The 15,064-nt window shown below is 44.7% G+C and overlaps 2 protein-coding genes across 2 annotated transcripts; one reads left to right on the top strand and one right to left on the bottom strand.

Moving 5' to 3' along the window:
• Positions 1–1,179: 1,179 nt before the first annotated feature.
• Positions 1,180–7,674, top strand: stoml3b (stomatin (EPB72)-like 3b). Its single transcript, XM_084473949.1, has 7 exons — positions 1,180–1,313; positions 3,807–3,910; positions 4,017–4,089; positions 4,461–4,543; positions 4,676–4,879; positions 5,334–5,468; positions 6,983–7,674. Exons 1-7 carry the CDS (start codon positions 1,250–1,252, stop codon positions 7,169–7,171), a joined length of 852 nt encoding a protein of 283 aa, XP_084330075.1. The 5' UTR covers positions 1,180–1,249; the 3' UTR covers positions 7,172–7,674.
• Positions 7,675–11,341: 3,667 nt separating this feature from the next.
• On the bottom strand, positions 11,342–14,524 carry slc46a3 (solute carrier family 46 member 3; the record flags this gene model as incomplete). Its single annotated transcript, XM_084474274.1, has 7 exons — positions 11,342–11,453; positions 11,840–11,996; positions 12,696–12,942; positions 13,112–13,216; positions 13,364–13,590; positions 13,675–13,960; positions 14,339–14,524. The coding sequence occupies 7 exons, from the start codon at positions 14,522–14,524 to the stop codon at positions 11,342–11,344; spliced, it is 1,320 nt and encodes a 439-aa protein (XP_084330400.1).
• Between the last annotated feature and the right edge of the window lie 540 nt (positions 14,525–15,064).

The raw sequence follows: 15,064 nt of genomic DNA, 5'->3' as shown, positions 1-15,064 counted from the left end.
ATGATTCCAAGATGTAATAGGGTTGTATTCCTGAAAATCTTTCTTTGAGTGTGTTTGAAAATAAACTGTTCTTCTAATACTGTGACTATACTTTCCTTATGTGGGTCTTTATTAAAACACTTTTTGTAGCCCTCATTTTGAAAGATTCATTATTCACGGTCGCTCATGGAAAAAACAGTGTATTGGGGGTGAGCTCAAAGTGCCACAAGTCTGTCATGTGAGTGCCAAATCATCTGTGTGAATCTGTGTGAGTGATTGAGTGGCGATTCCATGTATATATTTACAACCCTACTAAACTACAACCTGCCTATCTGGTTTTACAGCCAGATAAGATATGATTTTGCAACACTGGCCTATAGCCTACATCAAGACAGGGGCTTGGTCATGTGCTTAAGTGTCATGTGCCTCAACTGGTGCAATTAACACATCTACTTACTGTTTAGAAATCAGTTTTTTTTTCTAGTAGTCTAAACTACCTTAAATAATAAACAACAATATATAACATCTTTACAATGAAATGTCACACAAATGTCATGTGTTTGTAAATGTATCTTTGATTTTTAAATGGGAATTTCTATATATAGTATATATTTAAAACACAGACACGCACGCACACACGATCACACACACACAAACGAACACTTTTTTTTTTTTTATCATTCTTCAACTATCAACTATCTAACTTGGACAGTGTAGTTTTGAAAGCCCTCTGTGGTAATGAATGAGAGAGCTGGAGGGATTTTCATGGCATTTGCATGGCTATCTGAAGTGCAGGTTTACCTCATAGTAAAATCGTAAAGACTACCCTGTGTGTACCAGGGTGGCACTGGCTATGGTATCCATCTCTGTTACTAATAAAGCAATGGGAATGTAGTAGTGGCTTTATTTCATCTCAATAACGCTCTTATGGATCACTTCTACCAAACACATAACTTTTAGCTTGCTTGTGCGGGCTGTGCCATATGCGTGCAATCCAAAATGACGTTGGCCTGTCATGAACTAATCTACATGGCCATCAAACAATCCTACATTTTCCATGACATTATCAACTATAATAATATTAACCCAATGAGTCGGTGTATGATCCACTCCACACCAGAGCCACGCCCAGCCTCCCATCAACACATATATCCCCTGTCGGCTTCCATTCCTCCATAGGCTCGCTCACTCCCACTGAGGTCCGCACAACCAAATATCTCCGTTACTAAAGTTACAAAACTTCGTCCAAGACGAAGTCGTTGACCAACACATGGAAATGGATCGAGAGATAGAAAGCCAGAAGAAAAGAGGAAGAAGCTACGATGATTTAATATGTAAGTCGAACTTTGAATTGTATTTATTGTCCGCAGCTTCTGAGCAATAGCCCTATAAATGGGCATGCTGTTTAATGTGATAGGCTACATTATAATAGATTACAATGAAGTCAATTGTTTATATGGGGCATGGGCTCATCCGCAAAATAGTGTAGGCCTATCATATTATAGATGTTATAGCCACAGGTGTACCGCTTTCAGCCGCGCCAACAGGTGCGCGGCTGAAAGTGCCACTAGTCCCATGACTCCCATCGTCGTGGAGACCGAATTCACGTTGTTTAGCGCAAACACGCCTGACGTGACTCTATTTGCATTTGCCACCTATAGACTTATTGACTGTGTGCACACAGACCGATTTACCTTTAAGTGAAATACCTACGTATTTTCTATTTTCTATGGCGGCGGAAGTGTTTTGCTCAGTAGCAGTGCCATTAGCAGCTCCGCTTTCAACCTTGATCTGCCTGTAACCTAGTTATAAATGCTGTCATTACGGAGCATGTTTCTGCACCATGGGTGCGCTTATGCTTGGCAGATTTGTCTTGCTGTTGCCCCCTGGGCACCAATGACTCAAGTGCCCACCCACACCAATACACAGGGGTGTGTTGGATGAGTATAAATACTTTCTTACTGTAGGCTACTGAAGTATTATTTCTGAGTATCTGGAGGCCTACTATAGGCTACCAGTTGTTGTTTTGTTAGATGCTCAGCGATATACTTTTTCAGAGATTGATTGTGGCCGAGGATTAACGCACTGGGAGAAAGCCATGAGAATATAACCGCACGGCAGGTTAATGATGTCGTTTATCCCCCTGAAGAGCAGTTATTTTCCATGACTCACTCGCTCCCTCTGCTTATATCACGGCTAACTTGCCAAAGTAATCAATAGGCCTACATGTTGTGGAAATATTATTCGTAACTATAATATACAATTATTTACAAATGATATAAACCTTGATTTTATAATCAATTGAAAAGCAATGTGTATACATTCTCCTTGGACCTAGCGATCTCTCCCTTCCTCTCTAGTGGAAAGGTGTTAAGGTGGATTGCATCTGCATTACCACTGGAGCCACGAAGTCTGGTACTGGGGCCATGCCAATCTACTGACATCTTTGTTGTGTAGATTCCTTTAACTGTCTTGTAGCCATGCAGACATGTCCACTTTTGCAAATTAACTTGCTCTCTCCCAGCCATAGCTGACTTCAGCCATGGTCAATCATAAACTCTCCACGATGGTCACTCCCCCTCACCTTTGTTACCTTTGTTGTTTCTTTGTTTTGTTGGAAAAAAATATATCTAGTTGGTATGACAGGGTCACAGAGCATTTTCTTGAAAAGGAACGGAGAGCAGAATTTACGTATAAATAAATGAGACAATTTTTATGATGTAGGCCGTAAATGAGCTTCCCGTCATTGTAAGATCAGCAGCCACCACTGCAGTGCACCCGTTGTCTCATTGAATGTATGATTGGTAAATCGCCGCCTGTATCTTTCCATGATCATGCTCTAAAATGAATTCAAATACTTTGCTGTCAGTAGTGTCCTAAAATGAATTTATTCCTCATCAATACATTTAATAATTATATTAGAAATCATAACTTAAGACAGTGAAAAAATATTGTTCAATATTTTGTTTACCTTAATTATCATCTCAACAGGTAGGTCAGCTATTAAGATAAGATAAGATAAGGTAATACTTTATCGTTTACACAGAAATTTTTCTTGCAGTACAAGCTCCCAACAATTACACATGAGGATATATATTATATTATTCGTCTAAATCATAAGGAAGTGTATACTTTTAATTTTTGGACTTTTATTGACGTTTTATTGAAAGGGCTGATTTTATGCCATCAGAAACGGCCCTTCCCTGTGCCTTAGTGACATCACAAGTTGGAGTTTCCACCTAGATGTTTGATGAATACATAAGCAAAATTCGCTATGGTCCACTGGGTAAGATGGTGTACTGCGAGCACACCGGTTTCCAAGCTATCTGGTTACAGAGCTCATTCATGTCTTTTGAGTGAGCCTCATGTAGTTTAGGGCTTGTAGGCAAATATGCAAACATTTGCTGAAACCCATATGATTGTTATCTGGCAAACTAATAAGGTGTAATTCAAACAAAAACATTTTGTGGACAAAGGAGAGGACAATAAATAATCTGGTTGCTTTGAATAGATGTTATTTGCATGGATCCGACTATGAGAAATAAAAATCAGACTGGCAGCCTCTGAAATATGCACCAACAGTGAGACCAACATGGATGTATAACATTATGTATTTTCTCTCAACTTATTTCCTCTAGTAGCCTTCACAGAGTAGCTTATCCTTCCTCGATTTAACTTAATCCTAGAGACATACAGGGAACATGTGCCTCTTGAATACATGCTGGGTGTAGCACTATAAAAGTGTAAATCATAACAAGCCGAGTATATTCAGATGGGTTTGGTTACTAACCGATACATGATACATGCCTATCTCTCTCTCCCTCTAGCTGAACAGTCTGGGTCTTTAGGCTGCATCGGATGGGTTCTGGTCATCCTCTCTGGCATGTTCACCGTTATCCTCTTCCCTCTGACCATCTGGTTTTGTTTCAGGGTGAGTCAGCATGGCCCAAACAAACAAACATGGTGTAATATAACCGCTGCTTTCTCCTGCAGCGCCCCCTGGGTCAAATGTCTGGTTCTCATCCTCTCCTCTGCAGATTGTCCAGGAGTATGAACGCGCTGTCATCTTCCGGCTCGGCCGCATCATCGACCGAAAAGCCAAAGGGCCTGGTAGGAAAACACACCCGCGCTGAGTCGTCTTCCCACACAGCCTCCATGACAGCAATTAGGTCCTTTTCAAGGGGACCTCAGAGACTCTAAATAGATTAACTTCACTTCAACGGAGGGGGAAGTCATTTGCCGCCACACATTAGGGCAACAGACACACCAAGCAACAAGCACACTGAAACAGAACAGTGATGATCTGCACAACAGCAGATCATTAGAACCTGATAGCGGCTGCTACAAAAGACCTACCCAACAAATTGGCTGTGAAGTCTGATGTATAAGATATAGTGGTTGATATATAGTGGTTGATAAGTATAAGATATACTGGTTGTATGCAGCTGTAATATTGTTGCGGCCGCTTTGGTGCACTTCAGGAATCTTCTTCATCCTGCCCTGCACGGACTCCATCATCAAAGTGGACCTGAGGACGGTCTCGTTCGACATCCCCCCTCAGGAGGTCGGTTCCACCCTCTAGCATTTAGCGTGTAGTAGCATCACCGCATCGTCAAGGCAACTAAACACGCTGTATAAAGCACCACCACTAATCCATCCGCGGGCGTGTCTGCCGCCGCCGCCGCCGCCGCTGCAGATCCTGACCAAGGACTCGGTGACGGTCAGCGTGGACGGGGTGGTGTACTTCCGCGTCAGCGACCCCATCTCCTCCGTGGCCAACGTGTCCAACGCGGACTTCTCCACCCGCCTGTTGGCCCAGACCACGCTCAGAAACGTGCTGGGAACCAAGAACCTGGCCGAGCTGCTGTCCGACCGCGAGGGCATCTCCCACAGCATGCAGGTGCTCGTCCTCACCCAACACGGCCAGTCAAACCAGTGACCTAGTTCAGTGGTTGCCCCCCCCCCCCATGTTTGAATGTAATCTAATCTGAGCCTGTTCCCGGCAAAGGAAAGCAGCTTTAGAGGAAGTAAGTGGTTACCCGTTTCTGGGAATACAGCTGAATAGCTGAAAGTCTTGCCGAATACTGAAACAATTTCAAAAGTTCTTGTCCACATATGTTCCTTTTTTTACGACCCTTTATGTGATGTCCTGGGGGGAACTACACCTAGAAGGGGGAATAGCCTCTCATTGTGTGTTTATGTGCGTGTATTATTACCAAAGCAGGGAGATATTTAAGTTGTATAATGCCGGGGTTGGAAAAAATGTAGTTCTGATCTATTTTTCTGGACTGTGAGCTCATTTTAAGAAGCATGGGTCTGCGTATGGTTACATTCCACGTCTCTTCCATCTCCAGTCTAGTCTGGACGAGGCCACAGACCCCTGGGGAATCAAGGTGGAGCGGGTGGAGATTAAGGACGTGAAGCTCCCCCATCAGCTGCAGAGAGCGATGGCTGCAGAAGCCGAAGCCTCACGCGAAGCCAGGGCAAAGGTCAGCTCCTCAAACACGCAATGCAAAGCAACACAACACACAAACACCTGCAAACATGAGACAACCGCAGGGCCATGTCGCAGAGCCTTCTTTTCCAATCCTTCTTGGGCAAGCATGGTCTCACTGGTCATTAATGAAGAGCATGAGGGTATTGATGTAGCCAACATTGTAGGATTGATTTACCAACATTTGAATGCAAATAAATCCATTCATTTATTAAATGAAGGGAAAATCCCTAGGGTTAAGTCAACTTAAAATGTGTATATTTCCGATTATTCTTCTATCTTTCTTTCCCAGTCCTTCTGTCTGGTAAAAACAAGAACATTCAATAAGCGTTCTAAACTCAAGTGATACATTATAAACACACCGGTCATTATCCTTTGGCAGGACGCATCCCATGTCCTTCCTGATCGCTCTCTTTCGCTATCTCTATTGCGCTGCTGTTGCCACTGGCTTTTATACGCACCACTTTGTCTTGATTAGTGACAGGGCTCGGCTGGTGATTGTCAATTACCCCCAGCTGGTGCCCATTGCCAATGGTGTGTTAAGCCCAACACACACACCTCCGCCAAAGTGCAGCGTCAAAAAGAACCCCCCCATTATTTCCGACGTCCTAGCCCACACTGGCAGCGCCTTGACGAGCGCAAGCACGCCGCCCCGCTAGGCTTCACGCCACTGGTCTATTCCCTAGCGTCGCCGCGCGTGTAAAAGCATTTTTTTAAAGCTGTTTCGTACGTCCCGGCTTGATACAAGGTCCTAGAGATTGTTGATACAGCAGATGAATAATTCCACAATGCAAAATGAATGAGCAATGAGCAGTAAATAAAGTGACTAAACCGTAAACAAAGTGCCCGACAGGACATAAGTAACTATGAATTAATGTGACGATCATTCTAAGCACAAACAGAGGATCATGGGCATCAGGGCCGTATATGCAGTCATAAAACAACTGGTATAATGTTATGGTAGCCTATAGCGACTGTGTTTGTTGATCTGCTGCTTTCAAAACATAACCACAACGGTGCTGCAGCGCGACGCTTCCTGTTGGTGCCGGGGGCGGCGCTTGATGCGTGGAAACTGACATAAGCCGTTTCTCAATTCGCGTTCTCGTGTGTTCTCGTGTACTTGCGTTCTCGATAAACGTCATCAGTGGTAGCCCAAGCACTGTTCCAATTCCAAGTACGCGAGAACGCGAGTACTGTCGTAAAACCCGTGTGTGTTCTCGATGCGTTCTCGATGAGGCCGTTCTACCAAGGATGCATCGGAGGTGACTCGTGTGGACTTGGGACCGTTAAATATCCCAGAATGCATCATTGAGTCCGCTGCTGTTCCAATTGCAGAGTGCGTACTCGCGTTCTCGGAAGTCCGTACTTGAAAGTCCGGACTTGCCAAGTACGTACTTCCAAGTCCGCGAGAACGTACTCCGCGTACTTGGTATTGAGAAACGGCCACAGAAAAATAATAATGCTAATGTTAGACGATAACAACAGCTTCACACGGCCGTGCTCCTGTAGGTGATCGCAGCCGAGGGTGAGATGAACGCCTCCCGCGCGCTGAAGGAGGCGGCGCTGGTCATCGGAGAGGCTCCGTCGGCCCTGCAGCTGCGCTACCTGCAGACCCTGAACACCATCGCCGCAGAGAAGAACTCCACCATCATCTTCCCCCTGCCCATGGACCTGATCAGCCACTTCTTGAAGAAGTGAGCCGTGTCCGGCTGCCGTCCGCACGCTATACTGCGGTATACAGTCAAACACTGTTAATGTTGTTTTTTTTTGGTTGGTGCGCATCATTCTTTCTGGTGAATAGTCCCATTTAAATGAACCGTCGCTAAGCTGACTTAACCATTTCACACATAACATCTAATCAGCCATCTTTAATCTCAGCCTTTTTAATATTGATGCCATGAATTAACTTAAAGTTGCTGACAAGATGGGAATTAGGATATCAGGGCTATTAAGTATTTATACTGTCATTATGGTAATATGACTCTCTGTCTCACAAACATGGTTTAATATTTTATCAGGTAGTGCAATATTTGCTCATCTGGGTATCAGAGCGAGCCAAACATGTCGGTATGTATGGAGATATCAATTTATTTTTTTGCATTTTATCATTATACACTTTTGCCTTTCAGTTCTTTACTGTTCTTCAGAAAAATGCCTGCTGTCTATTTTAATAAAATAATTTAACTGTAATACACAGATGATGTAATAAAGTTATTTATCAAATATTATGAATCTCATCCATCCCTTGGTGACCTTTAACCCAATCATTTCATCAATGACCCACATTTAGGGACCAGCCCTTGCCAAGCACGGTCCCTCAAGTATGGATTGTACAATATTCAACTGCAGGGTTTTATGTGTGACTCATTTGACAAAATGCTGTGGCCCATATAGCGCAACAGAGCACAACACAATAGGGAAATCATACATGAACTGAAGTTGAACTTGAATTAATTGTATTAAAAACATAATCACAAATCAAAGAAACAATATCAATGGAGGTGTGTAAGGCAAGGCAAGGCAACTTTATTTATATAGCACTTTTCATACACAAGGCAGACTCAAAGTGCTTCACATATAAACATTGTCATACAATAAAATAAAATAATAGATAAGTAAAAAGTAAAATAGATAGAAAATAAAGGCAAAGTTTAAAAAAAACATTTTAGAAAGGCAGAGTTAATAAAAATGCATTTTAGAAAGTGAGAAAATAAAGGCAAAGTTACTAATAAAATAAAAAATAGAAGCATTGTAGATTTAAGATTTAGCAGAAAGCTAAAGCAAACATAAAAGTCTTCAGTCTTGTTTTAAAAGCTGTCAGAGTTGGGGCAAGTCTTAAATCCTCAGGGAGTTTATTCCAGCTATTTGTTGCATAGTGACTAAATCCTGCTTCCCCATGTTTCGTGTTGACTCTGGGGATAATTAACAGATTGGTCTCAGAGGATCTTAGTGGTCTAGAAGACTTATGTAGTGGAAGCATATCAGTTAAATATTTTGGCCCTAAACCATGTAGGGATTTATAGGTTAGCAACATGATTTTAAAATCAATTCTCTGACATACAGGGAGCCAATGTAATGATTTAAGAATTGGTGTAATATGTTCACATTTTTTGGTCTTTGTTAGAACTCTAGCAGCAGCATTCTGAACAAGCTGTAGTTGCCTTAGAGTTTTTTTTGGGAGACCTGTAAGGAGACCATTGCAGTAATCAAGCTTGCTAGTGATAAAGGCATGTACAAGTGTTTGTAAGTCTTCGGTAGACATGACCCCTCTAAGTTTTGCTACGTTTTTAAGGTGATAATATGCAGATTTTGTAACTGATTTGATGTGACTGTCGAAATGTAAATCTGAATCCATGATAACCCCTAGATTTCTGGCTTTGATTGAGGTTTTCAGGGACAGAGAGTGAAGGTGTTGGGTAACTTTAAGCCTTTCGGTTTTAGCACCAAATACAATTATCTCGGTTTTGTCCTCATTTAGTTGAAGGAAATTTTGGCACATCCAGTCTTTGACTTGCTCAATGCACTGGCACAACAGATCTATGGGCTGATAGTCATTTGGTGATAGAGATACATAGATTTGCGTGTCATCAGCATAGAAGTGATGGTCAATATTGTTATTTTGCATGATTTGCCCTAGTGGGAGCATGTAGATGTTGAATAGAGAGGGTCCTAAGATCGAACCTTGTGGGACTCCACATGTCACGTTTGTTGATTCTGAAACAAAGTCGCCAATGGAAACAAAGTAGTTCCTATTTTGTAGGTAGGACCTAAACCAATTTAAAACTGTGCCTGAAAGCCCCACCCAGTTTTCTAATCTGTCCAAAAGTATTGTATGGTCTACAGTGTCGAATGCAGCACTGAGGTCTAGTAGCATTAGTATTGAGATTTTGCCAGAGTCTGTGTTAAGACGGATGTCGTTTACAACTTTAATAAGGGCGGTCTCAGTGCTGTGAAGGGGTCGAAATCCGGATTGGAAGGTGTCATAGCAACCAGTTGATGCCAGGAAGTCACTAAGTTGCTGGAGGACAACTTTCTCAATGATTTTACTTATGAAGGGTAGATTTGATATTGGTCTGTAGTTGTTAATAATAGAGGCATCTAGGCTCCGTTTTTTTAAAAGGGGTTTGATAACTGCAGTTTTTAAGGCTTTTGGGAAAGTGCCTGATTGGAGAGAGTTGTTAACTATTTGCAATATGTCTATTGCTAGGCAGTCAAAAACATTCTTAAAGTGGTTGGTAGGTAAAGTATCAAGGCAACAGGTGGATGGCTTCAGTTGTGTCACAGTTTCCACAAGAGTTTTAGAGTCTGTGACATTAAAGCATGTCATTGCCACGTTACTTTTGCCTGAATATGGTGGTAGTCCAGCATTTTTGTTTAAAGTGGAGACATTGATGGCGCGTCTGATGCCTTCAATTTTATCAGTATAAAATGCTGCAAACTCATTGCATTTCTGAGTGGAATGAAGGTCAGGTGGAATTTGTGTTGGGGGCTTGGTCAGTCTGTCAACAGTTGCAAATAGGGTTTTGGCATTATTAGTATTGGTTTTAATGATATTGGAGAAAAATGTTTCTCTAGCACTTTTTAAGTCTAAGTTGTAAGCACGGAGGCTCTCTTTATAGATGTCATGGTGAATATGAAGTTTTGTTTTACGCCATATGCGTTCAGCCTTCCTGCATTCTTTTTTCTGGGCTGTTACAAAAGCAGCTTTTCTCCAAGGTGCCTTTTGCTTTCCAGAAATCGTTTTAACCTTATAAGGTGCAATGACATCTATGACTTTAATTTGAAAAATTTCAAATTAAAGTTTTCTAAAAGATCATCAGCAGAACATGGGTTGAGAGGTGGTAGCAAGGAGATGGCCTTTTTAAAAAGTACATTAGAATGTTCATTGATATACCGTTTTTTGACAGTATTTGATTTTGTCTGTATGTCTGGAATAAAATATATATTAAAGAAAACACAGAAATGGTCAGACAGTGAAGGATCAGTCACAGAGAGATCTGAAACATTGAGACCCTTTGTGATAACCAGGTCTAGAGTGTGCCCCTTACAATGAGTAGCCTCTTTCACATGTTGAGACATTTCAAATGTGTCCAAAATGGTAAAAAGTTTTTTTGCACACTTATCATTAAAATCATCAGTATGAAAATTGAAGTCACCAGTTATAACTAGACAGTCAAAGTCTGTGGAGATGCTAGACAATAATTCTGTAAAGTCATCGAAGAAATTTGCACCGTATGTGGGTGGCCTGTGTAAGTGTAGAGTTGGTAGTGTGTGTTGTATGGTTGAGGGTTAGTGTGCTCTGATGGAGATGTGGTAAAATGGCAGACACAAAAAGAACATAAAACATCAGCCATCTGCTGACCTGCAGGCTGCGCTGGCATGTGCTCCACCACACCCATGAGTCACTGCAGCTTCTGAAACTTTCCCAAGGAAGTGGTTGCAACCACTCCGACTAAGGCCCCAGCATGTGACCTGGTTTACAGAACAGCTCAGGTGGAACGAGGATCAACAGTAGACTGTTTTACTATTGATTCATTTGAAGCTTTGATCCAAAAGGACATAGATGCCATTGAGGGGCCGGTAGGGTTTAGACGTCTTGCCTCCAGGTAGACTGCTGATGTTAGGATTGGAACCCACAACCTTTGGCTGGTAGTCAAACACCATGAGCACTGGGCTGCCATAGCTTCCCCTTACTCCAGCAGCACTATTGTGTTTTACGTTGTGGCATCGTACCACCTGGCTATCGAGTTGTTCAGAGTGTGGTGTCAAATAGCCAGTGTTGGTCTCTGCCGATGTGAACAATAACAGGAGGTGTGGTAGGATGTTGGGTACAAATACCCGATTGTGGATAACGTTCCAGTGGAGAAGCTATACAACCCCAGTGGTGGCCGCCATGACGACGGCTGTTTCAAGGTCAACTTCCTCGATGGTCAGACTGTATATGTCCTCTTCCCTGTTGTGTGGAAGGCCTTTTAGAATGCTGCAAAACAAATGATATGTCCTTTACATATGTAACATTAACTGTTACTGCTATTGTTTACATCCATTCAAACTTTGAAGTGCAGGACTACTGTGCAACCAAATTGTTTACTTATTTACGATTTAGCATTAATCCAAAGCAGATTTTCTGTGAATTTATATGAGATTTATGGCATTAGGATGCAGGGAGGGATGAGGCCTGTTGTTCAAGCATGCCTGCTCCATATTAGAATCACAAATCAGACTTTAGATTGATCTAACGTCTGAACGGGAAGTTTCACTCTTTTACATATTCATATCTTTTCATATTTGCGCACAATAACTCAAAACATGGGAGCTGATTGATTGAAATGTCATCCAATCGAAAATGACGACGCGTCGACTCACCCAATCAGAAGGGCGGGGATAACTGTGAGGAGCGCGGCGAGGAGGAAGCTGAATCCGGAGAACCAGGCCACTGTGGCTGCGTAGATGCCGTTGAACACCACCAGTGCCACGCACATGCTCAACATCTCAAGGAACACCACACACGCGAAAACGGCACCTTCGGAAACGAGACACCCACACAGACACACCCAGTCCTTTTGTTTGAGTCAAGTGTGTGTGTGTGTGTGTGTGTGTGTGTGTGTGTGTGTGTGTGTGTGGGTGTGTGTGTGTGTGTGTGTGTGTGTGTGTGTGTCTTTGTTCGTGTGTGTGTGTGTGTGTGTGTGTGGGTGTGTGGGGGGGGGGGGGAGGAAGTCTGATGCTGTGGTAACCCTTGTGGCAGCCACTCATCTGATGCCTATGAATGCATTAGACTGGAGAAAGCTGTTAGTATGAGTAGGTTGGGTACCTTGTTCAGAGCTCGGGACTAAGTTTGACATCATGGAGCGGAGGACGGCACTGGGCATGTCAGACAGGACCAGGGGAAGCCTCACTGTCAGGGGGGGCGGGGGGGGGGGGGGGGGGGGGGGAAATACAACTGAGTTGATGTGAGGCTTCCATACAAACACACTTACATATGTGGATGGATACATATGTACACAACACACAAACACACAGACACACACACACACACACACACACACAGACACATAGACACACACACACACACACACACACACACACACACACACACACACAGACACATAGACACACACACACACACACACACACACACACACACACACACACACACACACACACACTCTCTTGCCCACATATACACCCAGCCACTATCACAGTACCACACATGCATGCTTACCCAGAAACATAAGGAGCGTGGTGTTTGCGAAGGCGGCCATGAGCAGACCCCCGGCGAGGGACAGCAGTCCTAGGAGGACGACGTTGGCGTCTCCGAGGCAACGGCAAAACAAGGACACGCCCGCGTAGCTGCCCAGATGGATGATCATGCCCACTAGGGCACTGCAGCCAATCAGGAGCTCGCTCCAACATAGGGGCTGGTTCAGCTGGTACAGGATAATGATGGACATCCCCCCGTCCTTACACATCTGAGAGAGACGACGGACGGACGGAAAGATGGACAGAGGGACCCGACAGGGAGAAAAGATGGACAGACGGACTCATCAACACTCAGAGAAAACCATGTGGGGAAACTACGACAACAGACAGCTTGGATGAGCACGTTGGAGGGACGGTGCAGCGGGTGACCCAGCGCACCTTAAACAGAACAAAGCTTGCGAGGATGAGTCCCAGCGCTGTGTTCCTTCTGCGGCTCCCCGTCACGAACATCATGTACACACTCTGCAGCTGGCCCAGAAACTCCTGCCTGGACAGGCCGAAGCAACCCCGCAACGAGGAGCAGGAGGAGGAGGAGGAGGAGGAGGAGGTGGTGGAGCAGGAGGAGGAGGTGGTGGAGGTGGAGGTGGAGGAGGTGGTGGAGGAGGAGGAAGGCGACGCCAAGGGTATAACCGAGACCAGGGACTCCTGTAGGACCAGGAGCACGTAGGCCAGGTTGAGGAGGTACAACAGGAAGGCGATGAGGAAGGGCCAGCTGAACCCGATGGCGTAGATGAGGACCCCCGTGCAGGCGGGCGCCAGGCCAGCGATCAGGCCCCAGATCAGGTCCACGCTGGCCATGGACATGGTCCGGTGGCGGGACGGACCCTGCCTGACCCTGGCCCTCTCCCTCGGGGAGCCTCCTGGGTCCAAGCTCTGCATCGCACCTCCGACGCCACCCCCCGCCCCCGCCCCCGCCCCGGCAGGGCCCCCCTCCTCTCTGCAGAGGTCGGCCACGTAGGCGAAGCAGCCCCCCAGCAGCGCCGACGGGCCCCCGAAGAGCCCCGCCACGAAGCCGGCCCCCAGCAGGAAGTGCAGGTCCAGGGAGAAGCGGCTGATCAGGAAGCAGCAGATGGTGAAGAACAGGTTGCCCAGCAGAGGGGGCACGATGGCCACCTTCCGGCCCAGAGAGTCGCTGCTGGAGACCAGGAGAGAGCAGGAGAACATGCTGGGCACCAGGAAGCTCAGCTCCGCGCACAGGACGAAGACAGACGCCTGCTTCTGCACCTCCTGGGGTAGCCAGGGGAGCGAGGACAGAGGGGAAGAGGAGGGAACGTTAACCGGATACCTCAAGTCACTCAATCAATACGTATACATCCCATCATTTGTAATACCGTTTGTTATAACAAATCTCCCCAGAAAACAGCCAGTAAATATTAGTATTATAGTAAAGATGGATATATATTTTGGCTCCCTTACTATTGGGGCAAGAAAGATATAATTACCAAGGGAAAGTGTAAAAATACGATATATTGAAACATGCAAATGAATAAAAAATGTAATTCTACCGTCCAGCTTAAAGTAGTTAATCACCGAGAACCATATCCTTCACATACATAGGCCTACACAATATAACTCAAATATGATAAACAAGGATATATTTTTTACCATGATTGTGAAGGTCAAATTTGAAGAACTGTTGGCACATTGTGCGCTCTGAGATGAGGAGTAGGGGGCGCTAGAGAGCTGCTCCCACAGTCTGGCGTACACGTACTGCTGCAGCAGCGGTATGGTCATGAAGAACCCGAAGCCGTAGAACGCCACCACGGGTTGGATTAGGTAGGAGCCGCCCATAGTTTACCTTGGGAAGGGATGCACGTTGTTAACGTGGCTCAATAACGCCGCATAACAGGCCGAAATCATGAAAATCCGCGGGCGCCTACTGCAGGTAAAACAATTGTTATATTCCTTCAGCCGGACTGCACCTCTCCTCACGCCTCTTGTGGTTCTTGAGTGTTGCGTCGGTGTGGTGGTAACGATCACCTGTGCATTTCCCCGGAGGCACTCTACAGGTGAACACACCTGATCTACGCATCGCAGACCCAGAGGGGTGAACAAACATATTGGGCGTGTGTAAAACCGCCAGGTAAACCTGCAGCCTATAACGCCCCCTTCTCTGAGGATATTGTAGGCCTATTACCCCCACATTAAATGATTTTGTCTTTTTGTTATATTGTGGGGAAATGGTGCATTAGGTACAATAGGCCCACAGCCTAGGCCTACAGAGAAAATGGGAAGATAAAGTCTCTAGTATTGTTGTTATGCTTCATTTACTGAACAGTAACCAAGAACTTGAGATGTATACTATTTAAGTTTCTATTTCTAAATTTCTTT

This window comes from Micromesistius poutassou (genome assembly GCF_964030765.1).
Source record: "Micromesistius poutassou genome assembly, chromosome: 10".
In the NCBI taxonomy this organism is placed as follows: Eukaryota; Metazoa; Chordata; class Actinopteri; order Gadiformes; family Gadidae; genus Micromesistius; species Micromesistius poutassou.
Note: the sequence above shows the minus strand (reverse complement) of the source record. Positions and strands in the feature narration are given on the sequence as shown.